The 22,404-nt window shown below is 31.3% G+C and overlaps 2 protein-coding genes across 3 annotated transcripts; both read left to right on the top strand.

Moving 5' to 3' along the window:
* The first annotated feature begins 11,779 nt into the window (after positions 1-11,779).
* LOC118034737 (DNA polymerase II subunit B3-1) lies at positions 11,780-13,574 on the top strand. Of its 2 annotated transcripts, none has more exons than XM_035040097.2 (4): positions 11,780-12,252; positions 12,418-12,502; positions 13,077-13,112; positions 13,224-13,574. In XM_035040097.2, exons 1-4 carry the CDS (start codon positions 11,818-11,820, stop codon positions 13,295-13,297), a joined length of 630 nt encoding a protein of 209 aa, XP_034895988.1. In that variant the 5' UTR covers positions 11,780-11,817; the 3' UTR covers positions 13,298-13,574. The 2 variants fall into 2 exon arrangements, with proteins under 2 accessions (XP_034895988.1, XP_034895987.1); XM_035040096.2 differs by having other exon boundaries at positions 11,782-12,252; positions 13,071-13,112.
* A 3,123-nt stretch (positions 13,575-16,697) lies between these two features.
* On the top strand, positions 16,698-17,860 carry LOC118034738 (fasciclin-like arabinogalactan protein 12). Its single transcript, XM_035040098.2, has one exon. The coding sequence runs from the start codon at positions 16,809-16,811 to the stop codon at positions 17,616-17,618; it is 810 nt and encodes a 269-aa protein (XP_034895989.1). The 5' UTR covers positions 16,698-16,808; the 3' UTR covers positions 17,619-17,860.
* Positions 17,861-22,404: the final 4,544 nt, after the last annotated feature.

Genomic DNA, 22,404 nt, shown 5'->3' with positions numbered 1-22,404 from the left:
AGGAGAATGAATTAGATTGCTTGAAATAAAAGATGAATCGATTATCTACCACATAAGCCGGGCCTGTTGGGGAGTGTGATTGCAGTTGTTTTTCAAAATGTTTTTCATGTTGAAATGCATCAAAATGATTTTTTTTTATTTTTTAAAAATTATTTTTGAAATCAGCACATCAAAAATCCAAAATATACAAAAAAAATTAATTTTTAGCAAAAAAAAAATTGAATTTTTTGGAAACACGGGCCAAACAGGCTCTTAAGCTACTTGGATATTTTAAGACCTCATCATTTGGCACCGTCCATGGGAACTCATTTAAAAAAGCCATCCATTGTTCCTCTAAAACTTGTTTTTGACATTTCCATGGTACACAATCAAGACACACTTAAGCCAGAATGCCAGACAAATCTACCTATTACTGCAGACACTTCTACCCAACTAGACCTTTAAGAACTCACCATTCAGATATGACTTTTTACTCAGATCGTATTGGCAACCTAGGCGTAAAATTAGACATTGTTACCTTAGCACATCTTGACAACTTCAGCAACACACAACTCCTTAGCGCCACAACCACCGTGCATGCTAGGTGCTCATAGATGGTAACATTATCTAGAGGAGACTAGACAAAATGACATTCATAAGAGTCCCTCAAGGGATTGCTCATGCCATTGCGATACCTATATATAGAGCTAGTATTCCGAATGCACTCTTTTTAGCTAATATGAGATGAAAACCAGTTATTGTAACCATTGTTCCATGCCAAACTCTTTAGGATTCCAAGAGCCTAACATACAAAGGACTAAGAGACACTTTATAGATAAGCATTCCTAGGAGAATGACTATAACTCGTATTAGTAGAGTGGTTCTCCATTATCCTAATGAGTATTGAACACTCGATTCTCTAAGGACTACATTTCTATAAAAATAAGCATGGATAATTATGATGACCTAACCGACCTGAGGGAGTATGTAAAAAACATGCACGATAGTTTAGAGTTGGTCATCCAAGACAATGACTTATTGTGCAAAGTCCTTCCTATAACCTTCTAGGGGTCTGTGCGTGTATAGTACAATAAGTTAAAGCCAAGTTCTATTAAAGGGTTTAGGGACCTCTGTACCATGCTAGTGGCATGCTTCAACACCAACATACACGCCAACAAAAGCTCCACATAGCTATTTGATGTTATATAACACGAGGGCGAGTCACGAGTATATTTGAAGATGTTCAGTGAGGAAATACTTAAGGTGGAAGAATTATTTAAGCCATTATCCTTATAAGCCTTAATAAGAGGAGTAAAAAAGCATGTTCTCTAGAGAAAAAAATTATGCCTTACTAGACATAAGTTTATTCAAGGTGAAGTAAGCCATGAAAAATCATTTACGGGTGGAAAATGTTAGTTTATTATGATATGGGTCTCATTGTTTTTATAAGAATAACCAACATCATGGACCTTCCAAGTAAAATAATTCTCTTAATAGAAATGAAAGATCAAGAAAGAACCATGAGGGATTAACCTATGAGTATTTGGTGTATCCTAAGGATTTATAACTCTCTTGAATAAAAAAAAGAAAAGGATCACCCATTTAAAGTTATTAAGGAAGTCAAATTAAACACCTTGACTCTACCTCAAATACATGTTTCTCCTATGAACCTTCCTTATACTTATCACTCAAATCACCTTATGATGTATAATCATTAATAAGAATGCAAGTTTACTTTTGAAATAAAAACAATGTATCTTTAACATACATTTCTATATATAGATCTCCATTAGGGGCTTCTAGATACTTTCTAATAAAGGTTGACTTAGTCTCCCTAGGGAAAGATCCTCACAATCTCCAAGGGATAGGTATGAGGTCTCTCTATTGCAATAACATTATTCTTTAGCTGATGCCTAATAGCCTCTCACTAATTTACCAGGGGTTGATTTTGGATCCTTCATTCTCTAGTTCAGTCTCAAATTGACATATTCTCCAAGTATTGCCAAAAAGCCTATCATTAATTTACCAGATGCTAATCTCGGATCCCCCATTCTCTAATGTAGTGTTAGTTTGAAATATTTTTTAGGTGATGCTTAAGGGTCTCTCACCAATTTGCTAAGGGTTGATCTCAAATCCTCTAGTGTAGTCTCAGACTAAAATATTCTGTGGGTGATGCCAAAATATCTCTCACCAATTTATTAATGATTAATCTTGGATCTCCTACCATCTTCATTGCAGTCTCAAACTGACATGACTTTCCAATGGAGCTTCTAGGCTTTATATTATCTTCAGGGATGATTTTGGATCTCCGACTTTTAGGTACAGCCTCTTTTCAGTAGACGGCTCACATAACCCATTATATCGTCAAGAAAGGCACAAACCACCCACTCTCAGAAAATAATTACTCTCTAGTGGAAGGGCTCTCATACCTCATGACAATGCTAGGGAAATCATAAAACTCCCACACTCTTCAGTGGGGTGATTTTAAGCCCCCATGCTATCATTATAGAGGCTATAAATCTCCCACTTTTCGGTGAGATATTTCTACAATCAAGAGCTCTCATGCCTAATGCCATCCTAGGGAGGTCACATACTTTCCACACTCCAATGTGACCACTCTCTAAGTGATGAACATGATCTTCTTGGTTTATTAACACCAGCCTTCATATATTTAACCCCTTCGCCTATTAGAAATGTTTTTAAGTATAAGAGTCAACATCAGTACGTTACCCTATCCACTTAGAAACTTTTTGAAGTATGAGCTCCTTTTTCGTGGGTTTGCCTTCTACCTCTTAGAAACTTTTCTAAGTATAAGCGTCAACACGAGTGTGCTCCCTAGCTGCATATAAGAAATTTTATAAGTATGAGCTCCACCCTCCAAAAGTTCCTCTAAGCCTTTTAAAATTTTTCTATGTATAGGCTTACCCTCAATAAGTTTTCCTTAGCAACTTAGAAATTTTCTAAGTCTTTCATGGTTTCCCTCTATATACTTCAAAATTATTTTTTCAACCATGGTGTATGCCTTTACACATGGGCTCTCTAGTATGTTTTCACCCATCTTCTCATATGAATAAAACTCAACAAAACTCATTGCATCAAACATTTTTACAAGTCTTTGCGTATCAATATCAGAAAGACTTAGGAGCGTAATGATAAATCTAAATTTAATGGGCTTAAAAAACCTCTAAAAGGCCCCAAAAACATCTATATGGGTGTTGTTATCCATTTTTGAACCCCATATAAATATACAAAAAAAAATACAAAATATAAATTTTTTTAAAAAAAAGTTGGAAAAAAAAATATACATCGATGGGAGGAATATGAAGAATGTCTAGAAAATTACCAAATACTGGTTGAGAAGGATCAAAATACCTAAAGTTAAAAAATTGACAGTTTAATTTTTGACTGAAGAAGGCCTTATTAACAAGAAAAATCTGATTTGGGAAGAAAAATTCAAAATTAGATGTTAAATAACTTGATTGGGATTCAGGGTTTAGTTGAATTTATTAAAGGTTTATTTGCAAGTAAAATTGGTTTTTGAATTCAATTTGGGCTTTAATTGGAAGGAATTGAAGTCTTAAGGTTGATTACAATTTTGAAAAGCTAATTTTATCAAATCAAGAGCTTAATTGCATAAATATAAAAATTTGATAAGTAATTAGGAACTTGATTGAAGAAATTCAAAACTAAAAGCATCTCCAATGCAAAATGCTATTTTGAAAAGCTAAATTGATAAAATAGCATTTTGAATAGTATAAATATAGCTTTTTTTTTTTTTTTTTTTTTTTATCATATCTATTCCAATGGAAAAAAGCCATTTGAAGAGCCATTTATATTCAAGTGGAAGAAACAAGCGTTTTATTATTTTTTAATAAGTTTGATGTTATTTTTTTTTCTACATGGCTATATTTAATTGGTTTATTTTTTTAGTGGGCCCACTTTGTTGGTTTTGGCTCTTTGGAGAGATATGTAGAAAAAACATTTGTGGGAGAGAAAAGACATTTTAGTATTTTGTTTAGCTTTTCCCTTGAAGTATGCAAAACAATGAAAGAAAAGCTAAAATATTAGTTTTTAATTTTTAGCTTTCCATTTAGCTTCTCCATTGGAGATGCTCTAAGGACCCAACCGTAAAAGGGACATGACTTCAGGGACCTAAATCAACAAAATCAGGGGCTAAATTAAAGACAATTAAAAATTTAATGGTTAATTAAGGGTTAATTTCCATAAATCAGGAACTAAAGACCGAATTGGAAAAAACATTGAACTTTAGGGCAAGCAATTGAGTTTGACAAGGGAAAATTGCATGAAATTAAAAGTTGGGAGGCAATAACAAGTGCAATTAAAAAAAAAAAAGAACATGGACTAAAGTGAAATTTATAAAATTCCAAATTAAAAACCCTAATTTTTAGGGTAGAGACGACGCGTCGTTCAACTACTATTGATCTTATTCTTTGACGATTTTGGCTAATCGATGAGGCATCTTCAAACAAATGAATAGCATCTCTAACCACCTCAAATGTTGTAATTTTTACCATTTGACTGAGAAACACCCTTTTCAAAATGATCAGTTACTCCCCTTAAACATTTACATTCTATTTTCTTCAATAAACTTAACAATATCTTGTCCCTGATTAGCCATCACTACATTGACGGAATCTAGTCAATCGAGTTGACACATTCAAACAAATGAATGTGAAGATACAAACCCTCCAAATCTATCAAGGTTGGATTCAAATAAAAGGTGTGCACCCTCTCTACCAACTTCAAGTGATCTTCAATGATGATGATGTCAGAGTTGCTCCAGCAAAGCCTCGAAAGTGATCAATTCAATCAGCCTTGATTATAACACCTATTTTGCAAAACCACCGATTTGTTTTGTGTGTTCAATTAAGAGCCGATCATGTTTCTCTCAAGATCAAAAGGTTAGAAAAAACTCATTGGTTTCCAAGTTTAGCAAAACCACCAAAATCTTTAAAATAAAGTTTGTTGTAAAACCACCATTATAAAACTAGCAAGGTACATAGCTTATAATTGTAAAAATATACCCAAAACCCTTATATTTGGATCAGAGGGTCAAGCATTGATTGACTATGATTAAACCTTAATCAAAATCCTAGCTTGAAACCCTATAAATACACTATAAAAAATCAAGATAAAACAAGAAGGGAATAGAAGGGGAGAAAGCTTATGCTTGGAGTTCATTAACAATCAAGTTTATTGCTTGAAATCTAAGAGCTAAATGAATAAGTTAAAGATTGAGCAAAAGATTGGATTTTTGAAGGAAGAAGGGTAGTAACTATTATAATTTTTGGAAAAGTATAATCCTTCATTAACCTAGTAGGTGATGTCCATGAAGCACATATCTAACTTGTTTTATATGTTTAATAATGTTTTTGAACTTATTTTAGTGTTTGGTATTTTTTTTTAGTTTTGATTTTGATTAATAAGTAAAAATATTGTTTTTATTAAAGCGATTCCATTTAGTTAAGAAAACTTGAGGAAATTATCTTTATATTTTGTAAGCTTCACCTCCAAAGCTATAGATAGTTTTTCAATTAATTTCTTAAAAACGTTTTCACATTATTAATTTTAAGATACACATTAAAATTTGATTTGAAAGCTAATTCATTTAAACAATAGACCAAAAATACAATGAATATGGAATTTAATAAAAGAAAAAGAAAATAGGAAGCCAAATTCACTAAAATACTATAATAACATTTTAATCAAAATCATGAAAATATGAAAAATCTACATCTACATCTTACTTTAGATTGAATCAATAAAAAAAAGAATTATATATAACTCATCTAATTTTAATATAAAAAATAAAAACAAAAAACAATTGAATAGGTTATTGGATATCCCGAGTAAATCAATTATATGATTAATTTATCCAAGTATTTTGTTTATTATTGTAAAAGATAAATAAATAGACAAAAGTAATTATTTTGATGTTGTTCATCATAAATGCTTTGACACCTACCTGTTTGAAACTTACACGACAGACAGCTCATGCGATGTCCAGCAAGACAAACTCTTCACGTGATGTTTTGGGTCCAAAGTTTTAAAATCGTACGGTGCACAAATGATATGAAGGCCGAGAAAGTCACATCTCTGCTTATCCCTTTGAAAATTCCACGCGTAGGCAAGGGATTAGGTTTTTTTCTGGTAAAGAAAGAAAAGAAAAATAGATAAATAGATAATGGTTTCTTATTATTAGTTCAGAGTGCCTAACAGCATACGTTGACACGAAGCGCTGCAAAGTCCTGTCGGCGGAGACACAAAGATTCTTTGTGGGAGTGCGGATAAAATAAAATTTTCTGATAATTTATTCTTTTATTTAAAATTATTTTTTTTATATTTTAAAATTGTTTTGATGCATTAATATTAAAAATAAAAAATATTATCATGATGTGTTTTCTAATAAAAAAGATGTTTTTAAAAATAATCATACTTAAAAAAATATCATTTGATATATAGCATATGCTAATCTAGTCTCAAGCCATAAAATCAATATAATTAATTAATTGATTCATTAAATAGAAACAACTATTTTTTCTCCATTTTAAAGATAGAAATAAAGTGAATCCATGTGCTTAGAAAACATCACAAGAAAGATGTTTCTAGAACATAAATTAAATTTATTGTGGTATTTCTTTCGATGCAAACATGTGGACATAATTGCCTTTACTTGTAGAAATGGAAATGGAAGTGGAAACAGAAACAAAAAGATTTTGCTATGCTAAAAATATAAATAAAGTGAACTCATATTCTTCTAAAAAAACATGAGAAATATGTTTTTTTTTTTTTAAAAAAATTATTTTAGTATCTCTTTTATCAATCCAACCATGTTACATTAATATATCTTCTATTTGAGCGTTTAGAAACACAATTGTACTCATGTTTTAAAAAATTAAAATTTTTTTGTTAAAAATTAATTTTTATATATGTTTTGGATTGTTTTGATTCACTGATCTTAGAAATGATATTTTTAAAAAATATATATCATTTTAATGCATTTCAACACGAAAAACACTTTAAAAAACAACTATAATTACACTCCTAAATAGACATAAATTTTATGTGGTTTACTCCATGACAACCAAAAACTACACTACCATTAAATTAGTAATAATTATTATCATACACCTTTACCTCTTGTTTTGTAAAAATCTAGGGTTAATGTGTCCTATAAGAGATATTCTTTCATGTTTTGTTTTTTTTTTTTTAAAAAAAAACAATTATGCCCCCCATGTATTCATTTAGAAGAAAAAAAAATGTAAATCAAACTAAGAAAATTGAATTCATTTTCTCATCTATAGTAATGAAGTGGACCAATGGCATTGTAAAGGTTCAATCTTGGAAGAACTTAGCAAGTTTTGGACACATGGATGGTGTTCATAGGCCACATGTCTCAAACAGAAGGAGGGCCAACAATCCTGGCAACAAGTTGTCTTCAATTTTAAAGCATTTCTCAATTATAATGGGATATTCCTGAATGCAAGCTCGAAGCTACCTTTGATGGGAAATCTTACTCGATTGTTGTAGCTTTAGGGTTTTTTATTGCGTGATCTTACAAGCTAATTGATGAATTCGACAGATAAGCAGGAGAATCCGTCTGGGTAACAAAAAGGAGCACGACCATCTTCATGTTCACGAATACGTGCACACTAGAGTTTTGGGAGGGGGTGCCGCTAAGGAAAGTTGTGGAGTGAAAAATATAGTTCATGGCTTTCTTAGGGATGCAAAATATGTATTTTCTATAAGAAAAACCCTTAATTTGAATGATATAATTCATTTTTATTTTGCAAATTTTGAATTAAGATGTAAGCTTTTTTATTTTTTTTAAATTAGCGCAAATAACATCATCAGAAAAAGTTATGATAAAATAGTATATTTTTACCTTGTCTTGCTTTTGAAGCACGATATTTATTAGATGTTGTTATTTTTAAGCACGACAAGATAAGTGTTATGCTTCATAAGCACAATATGTTATGAAATTTAAACTCTCTCTAGATCAAAAAACACAACAAACACAGCAACTCTCTCTCTCTCAAAACTGATGTTCTTAGCCCTTATCTCTCTAAAAACCAGATTAATCACTTGGTTTTTTTTTTTTCTCTTATAACACTTAAAAATTAAACTCATCTTAGTCTTCAAGCATCATATAATGTTTTTGTCTCCAAATTTTCCACCACCTCTACCCCCGTCACCTCAAACCCTCTTTCTAATCCTACAAGTAAGGTAAACATACTACATTGCTATGAACTTGTATTTGATTTAGTTGAAATGAAATCATTGTTTAGGGTATAAGTTGAATTAAGGTTCGTTTTATTAATGATAAATTCATTATGAATACTATCAATTATGATTGATTTGATATACTTGAATATAAAAATAAGTTAAATTAATTATGAATTAATTATTTCAATTAATTATGTGTTGCCTTGAATTTAAGTTGCCGAATTAGAAATTTTTTGTAGATTGTTGGAATCAACTAATAATGTTATCAACTATGCTTGATGATTTCATGCAATAGAGAATGAATGAAGTACAATTATGATGAATTACAAGTTGTATTAAATTGTTGATAAATTGTTGAATTTAGTATTTTCTTTAAATTGTTTGAATTGGCAATGAATGTGGATTTGTTTAATGCATTTGAATATGAAAGTATCAATTAGATTTAATATTATGAATTATATTTAATTTTGGTCAAGTATGTTTTTGTGTTAAATTTTAGGAATTTGATTGAATTTACTATGAATTTGACCAATTACAATTGGAATAATGCAATTTAGTTAAAATTACATCCAATTGACTAGAATATAATTTGTTTAATTATTTTTTTTAATAGAATGTCTTACAACATATTTATGTTATGTTTTTATGGTGACACTATTGTTCTTGATGTGAACAATAATATCACATACCATGGAGTAATTTGTTATTAAATGATAATTTAGGCATGTTGTTTTTACTATCCATCCATGTTTTTAATTTGTTTTTGATTTTTTATCTTTAAATTAATATTTTTTAGTTTTTTTTGAATTATTTTGATATACTGATATAAAAAATAAAACAAAAATATTATTTTAATATATTTTCAAATAATATTTTTTTTTAAAAAAACAATCTATTTTATACTCTGAAATAATTTCTTTGTCCACGAAACAATTTATATTCTTTTTTTTAGCTTGGCTTGTACGACAAAGAAATGTACGAGATAAAAACAATTATATTTAGTTTTGTTGAGTTAGAAATATCTATTTTTATCAGTTTTTAAAATAAGTGTAGATTTTATACTTTTTTTTAGAACAGGAGGATAAAGATAAAGATAAAAGACAAAATTCATTATATAATTTTATTCCAAAACTGTACTTGTAAATTTTTATTTTTTAAAAAAATTTAAAACCATATCCTTCGCTTTCCAATATTTCTTAAGGGAATCCTTGGCAAATACAATGGTGAGAAAAGATAACAAGCCATCGAATAAATTAAATTGGATGCAAAGGAGTTTGTCAAGTAATCATTGGATTGATTATAGACGAAAACAATTCCGCGACAGAGGCCATCCTCAACCTCAACTTGAGTCGTGTACGAAGAGCATAGGTTTCCTTTTCTCTCAAACCAGTGGTCCATACATGTGGCCTGTTGTTTGACCAATGCAGTTCTGTCTCAGGAACTGCCGCTGGTGGTGGTGGTGGCGGCGGCGGCGGCGGCGGCGGCAACCAAATGTAAAGGTAAAGGTAAAGGTAAACGACAGAAAAAGGGAGTTTACTGCAGAGACTATAAGACTGCCTAGATGACAGATCCCGACAAGAAAGATTAAGGTTTTGTTTGAACTTGTTGTCTAACCATGAATTTAAAAATTTTGAATTTTTTTTAGCTTTGAATTTTTTATTTATATTTTTAGATTGTTTTGATATATTAATATTAAAAATAAATTTTAATAAATAAAAAATTTTATTTTTATATATTTTCAAGTGAAAAACAATATCAACTATACTTTTAAGTAAGTTTTAAATTAACAAAGCACCTGAACTCGTTATGTCTGTATCGAATTAACTTTTAAGACCAAGACTTTATTAAAAAAAAAACTTATTATAAAAGATGTTTTCTAATCAACTTATTAGAAGAGAATTATTTCTTCCAGCTTATTGATTTGTCTCATTCATTAAAAAAAAAAAAATCTAATTAGGTTTTTTTAGAACACTTTCAATGATACCTAAACAGATTTTTAAGCTTAAAAATCACTCGATTTAAATAAAAAAAATGTTGAGGTTTAATATTGATTTTAAGGTATGTGATCAAAGTTCTTGTAGATGGATAATTAAGTTTTATTTTCTTGATTCATTGGATATTATTTAGGAGTGCATCTAAATAAAGTAATGTTATTGTAGTACTGGGAGACTTATTGAAGAAAATCCTTTTACACCAAGTGAGTAATAAAATCTCAATAACAAAATTTGATTAATTTTAAAATGCTTCAACAATTAAATTTATTCTTTGGTTTATTAATATATATGCTAGGATTTTCTTCTGATATCAATTCCAAGCTTGGTACATGTTAAACATGTATTATGTATTTACAAGCTTATAATTTAAACTTGAATGTTCTTCGGACATATAATTTAGTTATAAGATTTTTGTTTTGTTAAAATAAACATTCTTACTCACTATTTTGATTAATCCTAACATCTCTTGATTTACAAAGCATGTTCACTAAGCAAGGTTTAGCTCACACTAGCTCATGACAAATCAAGATTCATATGTTAAATTTAATTTATTTAGGCTCACATTATGTTCATTGCACAAGCTCAAATTCTTGAATTATATATCTTGTCAATCTCACGTGAATTGATCCTTGTCCCCAAGGACAAGCAGGTCCTGTTTTCATCAAGCCAGACACGGATTCCTGTTTTTTTCTTACCTTTCCTTGCATTGAAACTAAAGACAGGACCATGCTCAGTTCAAATCCCAAAACTATCCATCAAGCACCCATATTGTGCCAAAGCAAACTAGCATGTGACGAGACTAAAAAGACTTGTCCCGACAGAAACTTGTTGCAGGGCCTGACATTGTTGTACAGGTGATGTTTCATGAAAAGTAGATCAGAATCTCCTCGCAAGGGGAGAATATGCATTCCACGCAGCAATTTGAAGTAATTTCATCACTTACTTGCAGGGGGGAAGAGGACAGTGCATCAATCTCGATGTTCATGCAAATCAATCACGGTCTCTGTCGTGGAAAAAATGTTAAAAATATTGACCTAGTGATCACAGAACAAGAACACGATGACCTGTCAATCAAATATGTTACTCAATGAGCTTAAGTATATATACCTGCACTCGAAGCTCAAACAACCTACAATTCAGAGAGATGATCCGCAGATGGATCAAAGAGCTGGGCTTGCAAGAAGTTTGAGCTATATTTCTCACCGGTGATGAGCTCGGAGATTCGAAGTTCTGTCGCTATTATAAACACATGCATGCTGTAAGAAGAGAAGTATAACCCAATCAACTACACAAGTCTATCCATCATTTTGAGATAATTCATCAGGAGCTTGAGAAACTTTTTTATATTTTAAATATTCTTTTATATTTTTTAAAAAATATTACTAACCCGTTGTGAATACCGTATCAATATGCCAGTGTGCATGTATAATTGGGAAATAGTAAATTAAAAGAAAAAATGTAAATCATTTAACGGTTACGATTCCTTTATGGGTGTGAAGACAAGTCCAGCCCAATCGCAACTGAAGGCCCAAAACCACTAGTAATCCTTGGAAGTCGCCACTCGCCATGGATCGCCAGTACCCACTGTTGGAGAGAAATGAAGAGAGTGGCGAAATCCAAAAGAGAAATGAAGAAGAAAAAGAGTAGCAGCAAAGAAGTCGTCGTCACAAAATCAAAGCAAGAGAAGAAGAAAGGCAGGAGCAAGACAGGCAATAGTTCACCTAGAGAACCTGTTGTTTTATTACTCTCATCCTCCTCCAGCAGCATCAGCGATTCACAGGAAGTAACAGGAATCGAGGGAGAGGATGATGAAACGAAGAGCGGAATCAAGAATCGAAGCATGAAGAGCTCTAAAATCAAGAGTGCTAATAATGCTAAAAGAAAAGGAAAAGATGATGACTTCGACGGAGCAGGAGAAGAAGATGGGACGGCGTGTAGGTTTCCGATGGCCAGGATAAAGAGGATTATTAAGAGCGAAGATTCTGAGTCGCTATTGAATCAGGATGTCGTTTTCTTAGTAAACAAAGCCACGGTACTTTCTCTTTCATTTTGTTTTCTTCTATCAACGCAAATGTTAGGGTTAAGGAGCTTAAGGGGTTTTATTTATTTGAGAATTATGCCCCAACTGTCGTAATTAAGGCTTTATTATTGCATAAGCATGTGTCTTATTGTGTATGCTATGGTTTGTTTTGAGCAGGAGAAGTTTCTGGAGCAATTTAGTGACGAAGCATATGATTATTCAGTTCAGGATCGTAAGAAGTCTCTTGCTTACAAGCACCTATGTAATCTCTCCTTCTTTCTTTCTCTCCATGTTAACTTCTATTTTCTACTAAGTTTGCAGTTACTGTAACTGTAACATTGCTCTGTGTGATCATTGCTTTACACTAATTTTGATAAATTTTCATTTGAGAGCTAGAAATTGAGCTCTTTTCTAGTTGTGAATTTGGGCTTTCTCAGTATTTATTTTTATTTTTCTATGTCAACATTTTCAACTGTAGAATCTAGCACCCTTTATCCCACTTGATATTTCATGGATTCTCCTTTTGTATTCTTTCTCTCTTTTGGATTAAAAAAAAAACCTAATCTAGCTAAATTTATTGCACATGATGTCCCATTTATTTTATTTCTCTCTTGTATTTAGCTTTTTGCAGCCATGACAAGCTGGTTGTTTTTATGTTTTATGCTCACTGCCAAATCAAATTAATTTCTTGTTTTAAACTATATCAGCCTCTGGAAACTATCTGATGGCTCACATAATTGGCAAGCAGGAGACCGTACAATCACTATACAATGCCTTGCTAAATAATGTTCCCGAGTTTAATAGACATGCTGTTTTCTTTTTTGTTTCAGCAACAGTTGTTAGTAAAAGGAGGAGATTTGACTTCCTTTCAGGTACTTTGTACTCATGTTCTGTCCATTCTTTCTCAATTTTAATGGCAAGCATAAACTTTACCTATATTGACTATGCTATGCTGCCTGGTATAACTTATTTTGTGCATCTAGATTTTGTTCCTGAGAAATTACAAGCGAAGGATGCGTTGGCAGACAGAAAATTGGACATGACAGGGCAAGGTTAAGCCATGGGAATGGAGATGATAATCCTAGAAGTTGTCTTTGGTCTTGAGTTGCTTGTGGAATCATGCTCATTTCATAGCCTTTGCCTTGTTATCAGTTGGTAATATGATTGCCTAGGCATTGCTTCTCAACAAATTTGATGGGATGTAAATCTAAGAGGGCATTTTGAAATTTGTGTGCTTGTGGTAATGGGAGCTGGTTGCATCTCCTCTAACCGGGAGCCATGACCGGAAACTTTTCTTGTTTGATCCATGAAGCATTATGCCTCGCATTCTTATATATTTTGTGTGGGGTTCATTCTTTGTTCCCATTCTTTCACAGTTGCAGCCCAATCATCTTACGGCAGATAGTTACTAGAAGGCTGTAAATGAGTGATTCTTCCATTGCAGGATAGCTTCACAGTATATTTTGCATTGCACTGCTAGTTGGGAAAGGAGTTCGCACTGCTGGATATTTAGCATTTGCTTAGATGTTTGTGCTGTGGGGGGATTGGTCATTAAGTTGTAGTCTGCGAGTGTGGTAGCAGTTGCTTTTCAAATAGCTTTTCGTGTCAAAATATATGCCAATGATTTTTTTTTATTTTTTAAAAATTATTTTTGACATCAGCACATTAAAACAATCTAAAAGATACAAATCGCACTTAGTTTTAGCAAAAATAAAAAATTTGAAATTTGATAAAACAAAGGTTGAAACATAAAGTCAAACAGTGTCTTAGTCTAGGATGACAATTTCATTTGAATTTAATGGATATGCATTCAAATTAACTTTTAGGTTGTGTTTAGTTAGTATTTACAGGAGGAATATACAAATAGAATAAAATTATGTTTAGTTTGAGGGATTAAGGTAGACATCATATAAATTTGTTTTTGAAATAATTTTTAAGTGAATTTTTATCTTTTTAAAATAGAAGATATGTTTATTTTATCTTTACGGTTTCTATCTCATGACATTCTTTATAGATAATGAATAAGATATAGTTATTAAAGTTATAATTATTAAACTCAATTTAGCTTGATAGGTCATTGAGGGTTTTTTAGTTATTGAAACCGCTTGGGGAGTTGATCTAATGGATTAACCGATGACTTGAGTGATTTATAGCTCTCGTGAGTGAACCGCTTGCAGAGTTGATCTTGATCTAATGGATCAAATGTTGAACCACTTGGAAGTTGATTTTGAGTGATTTGTAGCTCTTGTGAAATATGAACAACAATTTTTTTTACAAAAAAACCTCTTATTCAAAATAATGTTCTAGGTTTTTAAAAAAATAATAAATTATAAAAAACAAAGTTATTTTATTAAAAATAACTTAATGGACTCAAGTCAATTTGATGACTATTGTGGTTATTTGTCCAATCTGGGCCTTGGGTTTAAGTTATGGGTTAAATTGGATATTAACAAAATAAAGATTGGCTAAATTATTGGTGTTTTTATTTTATTTTATTTTTTAATAATTTTTTTAAAAATTTTATTATTTAATATAATTTTTTTTTAGAATTATGCCAAGTAATTTTTTTTATTACAACATTTAATATTTTAGATTTGTTGAAAGTATGAATTTATTATGATCTTATGACTTAAATCGCGAGTTTAACAGGTTAACTCAAGTTGACTCAAGTTATTTTTTTGTCGTTATCTCTAATTAAATTTTTCTTATTTCATTCTTTAACATTGAGGTGGTTGGAAATTAGGTTTTCTGATTTTTTTTTATTTGCTTTCTATGAGGTTATCTTGATTTTATGACTTGGGTCGCAAATTGATTTGAGTTGATTTTTTTTTTAATTTATTAATTTATTTTTTATGAGGTTAATTTCAATCTCGTAACCCATGTTACGGATTTAATAGCTTGGCTTGAGTTAACTCAGTTTATTTTTTTAAGTTATTTTTTAATTGATTTTTTTTTAATTTCACTCTCCAACAACTAATTTTTTTTTAATTTTTTTTTTAATATTAGGTTTTTGGCAATTTAGCTTTGTAATATTTTTTTTTCAATTTGTTTTTTTATAAAATTAATCTAGGCTTATGAATCTAACATTTTTTTTTAATTTCAACCTTTAATATTGGATCAATTGAAAATAAAATTTTATGATTTTTATATTTTTTATGATCTGATTATAACTATAATAAAACTTGATTTCAGCATCCAAATTCAGTCTCAAATATATAATATATAGCATTAATCTTGAGTTGAAATCAATTATCCATCAAATCTGTATTGTTATTGTTGTTATTAATATTAATATTATTATTTCAAAATACATTTTTGCTTTTGATTAAAGTTTTTTTTCCCCCTTTGTTTCAATGCCTTTTATTCTTTCAAATTAATTTCAATATTTTGTATCCGGAGGAACATATTTGTTTCAAAAAGTTACAGAAAATCAAAGCCTATTGAAAATATATAAACATATAGATATAAAAACCCAAGGATTCATTCCAAAATATAAGAACAAACTGATTGAAAGACCCTTCTTCACATGCTTTATTATATTTTTAAAACACTGTCTATAGTGGTAGTGTTTTTAAAATCATATACTAACTTATTATAAAAATAAATCATAAAAAGGGAACCTCAAGCATCCCTTGGTAAGCTCTTATTTAGGAATACTCGGAGATCAAATGTCCAAATGTCAAGGCAAGTGAAATATCCCTAACTTTTTAGCAAGCAAATTGTTGATTAGCTAAAATGAAGTGAATTATCCACTTTCTTCAGCTTAGCTTATTACAAGCATGTTCTGCATCTTAATTCAACAGTTGTTTCATTATTATTTTTAAAATATATTTTTATTTTAAATTATTATTATTCAGTGTTTTTTAATCGGTTTGCTATAATAATATTAAAAAAAATTAAAAAATTAATTTTTTTATTTTAATATATTTCTAATAAAAAAACACTTTAAAACACAATATTTACATCACTCACAGCTGAAAAGTTACATGAGTAATATAGTTATAATTCTTGTTTTTAAATCATTTTAATATAATAATATTAAAAATAATTTTTTTATTTTAATATATTTCTAACAAAAAATAAAAATTTCAAAACACAATCTCAACCAAACTTTCAATCAAATCCGCAAAAAGGATGCATTTGAGAAGGTTTAAGCGAGTGATATAGGTATGGTTGCTGTTTGACACGGACAATCTCGATCTAAATTCATGAATAATAAAGTTTTGCCTACACACCCACTTGAAATATCCTCCTAGTTTTCCTGATTTGCCATGCTAACTACAAGAACAAGATGCTAGCTAGCATCTCTCTCCAGTTGACAGTTGATAGCTGATACCCTCCACCTTTCCCAAAAAGATGATTGAGGAACTAGTCACTGTGTTCGTGTAACTAATACTGTTCATGGCACCTAACTTGATCCTCTCTTCACCGGACCACTATAAAAACCCTGTCTGTCCTCCTCATAATCATATCACTACACCCAACACCTCTGCAAGCACAGCTCCACTCAAGAACATCAGGAGTAAACGCCGCCACTGCAACAAAACAGCACTCCTAGCTACTTCAAGATGAGGCCACAATCTTTCATCCTAGTATTGTCTCTTCTCTTTTTCTTCCTCCATTGTACAAAAACGTTGTGCCAGTCACCTGCCGCGGCCCCAGCCATGGCGCCCCCTAAGACACCAGTGAAGGCACCGCCTGCAGACTCCTCACAGGCACCATCTGCACAGGTAGCTACATCACCTGGCCCAGTTGACATCAATAAAATCTTGCAGAAGGCTGGCCACTTCACAGTCTTCGCCCGCCTGATGCAAGCTACAACAGAAGACACCGAGTTAAACAAGGAGCTGAACAACACAAACAATGGAATAACAATCCTGGCACCAACTGACAGCGCATTTTCGACCCTCAAAGCGGGCTTTCTCAACTCTTTAAGCGATGAAGACAAGACTGAGTTGGTGAAGTTTCACGTGCTGCCTGCATTTATATCAACTTCCCAATTTCAGACCGTGAGTAACCCTGTAAGGACACAGGCAGGGACAGGTCCGAGGGTAACACTGAACGTCACCACCACCGGGAATTTCGTGAATATAAGTTCAGGGCTGACAAATGCAAGCATATCAGGCACTGTATACACTGACAGCCAGCTTGCTATTTACCAACTTGATAAGGTACTGTTTCCTTTGGACGTATTTACTCCCAAGCCTCCAGCCCCTGCTCCCGAGCCAGCACTGGGAAAGCCTAGGAAAGCAGCACCCGATGCAGAGAGCCCTACTGCTCCTAAGGATATTTCTGGTGCTCCGGCTCTGCTTTTTCTGCTTAACAACGCCTTGCTTCTTGCAGTCAGCTGCGCGTTTGGTGCAATAATATATTCATGAGTTATATGAGCTGGGGCCTGGCCTGGGTGCAGATATATATTTCTGGTCCCTTTCCATGTTTTTTGTTTTTTTTTAATTTTTACTATGATTTTGTGGAGTTTGCAATGCATGGTACTGGTGACTAAGATGGATGGAGATCAGTACTGCTTTTCAATAATTGACATTTTCCTGTCATTCCCATTCATTTTGTATCATTCAAGTTTGTGATTTATTACTCAAGAATGGATTGTGTCTTCAATTAATTTGCCCCAAAATCCTACCTTTTTCCTTCATTTTACAATATGCTGCTTCATATATATATATATATATATATATATATATATAGCTTCTATTCTTTTATTCCGTGCCTCATCCTACCGCTATGTACGTATATGTATAGAAGCGATTGCAAACAAATGATGGGGAAATAAATAAATTAAAAGGATCAACGGAATTTTGTATGTACTGTTGTGTGCTCCAAAGTTTCATCATTTAAGCATGTTTAAAATTATAGTAACAGTTATGATTTAAAATAATTTTTTATTTAAAAATATATTAAAAAAATATTTTTTTATTTTTTAAAAATTATTTTTAAGATCATCACATCAAAATAATATAAATATATAAAAAAATAAAATATTAAAAAATATTATCTACACAACATTCCCATAAACAAAAATATAGACCGCTTTCGGCAATTCATGGTTTTTGGCCTTTTTTTCTCTCCTAAAAGTCAAGAAATAATATAATCTTTGTTAAAATTTTAGAAATTGTTTGGAAAGCATTTAGAAAATACTAGTTAAAAGTGTATTTGGTATTGTAATAACTTTTGTGATTGTGGTTAGAAAAAAATTGTTTTATAAAAAGTATTTTTAGTTGAGGTTGATTTGATAATTATATATTAAAACTGTAGTTGAAATTAAAGTTGAATAAAAAATAGTTTAATTTATTCGGTTAAACATTCTTTTCAAATTGAGGTTATAAAATAGTTAAAAAAGATATATATATATATATATATATATATATATATATATTAATGGTTTTTAATTTAAATATTGTAAATTTAACTACCACTATCATTAAATAAATGATACTTTATATCAAATATTTTTTATTGTTCCATTAACTTATCTATAATTTCATCATGTATGAAATTCATCCGATAAGGATTGCAGTTTTCATGGTTTTTTTAGTGTCCCACAAAATCAGGTAAACTATCATTAGAAACAAAATTAGAATTGCGATGAAATTCTACAAATGCTACGTTATCATGCGATCTCCTTCTAATTTATGTAATGTAATTGAATAATATTAAACACTAATTTTTCGAGTAAAACACAATTTTAAAAAAAATTGAATTTTTTTACCAGATCAGACGCGGTCGAATGAATAGTGGCGTCACTGTTCACGTGAAGAGTGACATGTGGATTAATTCACTTGGTAGTGTTCATTTCTTAAAGTGAACACCTTGAAGTGAGCAGTGCAGAGTGAATTAAATCTCTACATGTATGGAGATGGTGGAACGCGGGCAATGACGGACACGAAAACAACAATTTTTTACTTTCACAAAACCTGTGGTGTTAACTCAATTTTTAGTGAGATCCATCTTTAAATTTATGTTTTAATTTTTTACCAAATAATTGTAAATTGTAGTTAGAATAAAACACAGTTCCAACTATAATACCGAACAGGCACAACTGAGTGGTGTAATGCTGCAGCTTGAAGAAAAATAAACTAAACATAAAAAAAAAAATTTAGGTAATATAAAACCATTTAGTATCTCGGTCACTCAAACAAAAATCATTATAAAAAAAATAACAAAAATATGATAAAAAAATATATTCGGTGGTTGTATACCAATGGAAAAGGTAATGAAAATCCCGTCGGCATTGAATCACCATTTTCATGTATGTAATTTTAGAATATCAATCTTACACTCATAAAGCAAATATAGTAAAAGATAATGCAAAAAACAAATAAATTACGAGGAGGGGATTCCACCCCCAAAAATAGAATTAAGGATTAATTATTTACACATGTTTTTTTTTTTCAGAAAGAGTATTATTAGAATTAAGGCGTTTTTTATTGCAGGAAAGTGAATTCCTGGAATTCACTTTCCTTGTTTTCCTATGTTTGGCAACAATATGGAAAAGTAGTCAAAGGAAAATGAATTCCAGTCAAACTGAAAAAAAGTAATGTTATCAAAGGAAAGTGTTTTCCTTTTGTTAAAGAAAGGAAAACACTTTCCTTTTTTTTCTAGCTCCGTTTATTTTCTTATACATAGCTCTGAGAACTTTTTCTTTAAAATCACACAGTCTCTTTTTCTTCAAAATCAATTGGAAGCTGAGCATGAACAAGAGTATTTTTCTAGACCAATTAATTTCAGGTATTTTTTTTCCTCTTTATTTCCTTTATGTTTTTATCTTCTTCTGCGTAGATCTGTAAAAATGATGGCATAAATCTTTGATATTCTTGATAAATCTGCTACTGCTACTGTCATATTTTTTCATAACTCTTCATCTTAATCTCGTCACATTCAACTAATCAAGCAACCAAAAAAAAAAAACACATGTTTTCTGCTATTGTTTTCTTCTTCATAAATCACAATCGGCAGCTCACTAAACAAACAAAGAGACAAAACTGGGGGGGGAAGAGATAACTGTGTTCTGTGAGATCAAAACGATGAGGGGGGTGATTTCTGTGAACAGTGAGGCAAAATAGAGGGAGATTTCTGTTAACATGGAGAGGCAACGCACTAGGGGGGTCACTTTATGTGAACAAAGAAAGGCCAGAATGGGGGGTGGGGGGCGATCGATTTCTGTGAGATCAAAATGGAGGGGGCACACGGGGGGGGAATCGATTTCTGTGAAGGGGGCGATTTCTGTTAGGGTGGGGGGCGATCAATCTGTTAGCAAAGAGAGACAGAGAGACAAAATGGGGGGGAGATTTCTGTGAGAGAGACAGTGAACCCTCGCTCTTTTTTACAGTGATTTCTGTGAACTTTACAAACAAAATGGGAACAGGGAAATTGAAGGAACTGAACCGAGAGGAGAGGGGAATGGGAACAGTGAAATTATTGAATGCTAATGGAGAATTATACAAACCAGTTATAACAAAATTATAGGGAAAATGGGGAATAAATAACAAGGGAAATAGGGAATGAAAGGGGAATGGAACAGTGTAATTGGGGATGTTAATGGGGAATTATACAAACCGGTTATAACAGGGGAAATGGGGAATGAATGTAACAGGGAAAATAGGGAATTATAGAAACCGATAGGTTGTGGGGAATGGGAGAATGAGATGGGAACAACAAAATTATAACAAAACCCTAATAAATATAAATTTGTGTTTTATTTTGCTTTGATTAATTTATTATTAGTGTTTGATTATATTTGTTATATATGGATAAATTTGTGTGACTATGCCGATAATTATATGGATTTCATTGCGCAATGTCTATTGCTCGTTGTGAACTTATGAAATGTATAATTTCCAAAACTGTTTTATCATCGAGAAATTGAATGTTATGGTCTTAAATAATATATTTTAAGACTTTGTTTGTTTAGGGAATCAGATATCATTGCCATAACTATTATACATTCTCCGCTTCTTTCAGCATAATTTATTGTATTAATTGTGTAACTATTTTATATGCTTTTTTTAATAATTATTTGCCTAAATTTTTAGGTTTTGTTATCAGAAAACTTCACTTTCATTATATGGATAGTAAGATAATTCATGTAGCATGTATGGGAGCAGCTGTAACTATGATAGCTACAGGGGTAGCTATTATTGAACAAGAAAGAAATACAATTTATATACCAAGAGAACCACGTATAAATGCAATTGCTCAACGAGAATTCTATATTGACAGCATTTTGAATCGAGGTGATAGACAATGCGTTGAACAAATTCGTATAAAACCTGTTGTCTTATATAGATTGTGTGATGTTCTCACAAGTCATGACGTATTACGATCAACTCAAAATGTGTCGATTAGGGAGCAAGTAATTGTGTTCTTACAAATTGTAGGCCAAAACCAAAGATTTCATTTTATTAGTGGTATATACTATAGGTCTGTTGAAACTATCCATCGTTACTTTAGAATTGTTTTAAAAGCAATTCTTAAGTTATACAAGCATCTTATTAAAGATCCAGAGGATACAATTCCAACTGAGATAATGAATAATCGAAGATTTTATCCTTATTTTAAGGTATGAGAACAATATCAATATTTCTATACATTAATTAATTACATCTAGAAGTAAAGTTTATAAATTATTTTGTCATGTTTATATAGGATTGTGTAGGAGCAATTGATGGTACCCATGTTCCTGCAAATGTTCCTGTTGAGATTGAAGGAAAGTTTTGAGGTCGAAAAGAAGGAACAACACAAAATGTTTTAGCAGCTATAACTTTTGATTTGAAGTTTATATATATTTTAGCTGGCTGGGAAGGAAGTGCACATGATTCACGGGTTTTAGGTGATACATTATCAAGACCTAGTGGTCTAAAAATTCCAGAAGGTATATAATAAAGTATTGTATTATATGCAATAAACATATAAAATGTTTTATCAGATAAAGATAGTAATAGGTTTTATTTTTTTTAATTTTTAGGGAAATATTATCTTGATGATGCTGGTTACGGTATTCGAAAAGGAATCATTTCTTCTTTTTGTGGAGTTCGATATCACTTGAATGAGTTTATAGAACGTGCACCAGAAAATGAAAAGGAGCTATTTAATCTTCGACACTCTTCATTGAGAACCGCTATTGAGCGAGAGTTTGGTATTTTGAAGAGT

Source organism: Populus alba, chromosome 9 (genome assembly GCF_005239225.2).
Source record: "Populus alba chromosome 9, ASM523922v2, whole genome shotgun sequence".
Classification (NCBI taxonomy): domain Eukaryota; kingdom Viridiplantae; phylum Streptophyta; class Magnoliopsida; order Malpighiales; family Salicaceae; genus Populus; species Populus alba.
Note: the sequence above shows the minus strand (reverse complement) of the source record. Positions and strands in the feature narration are given on the sequence as shown.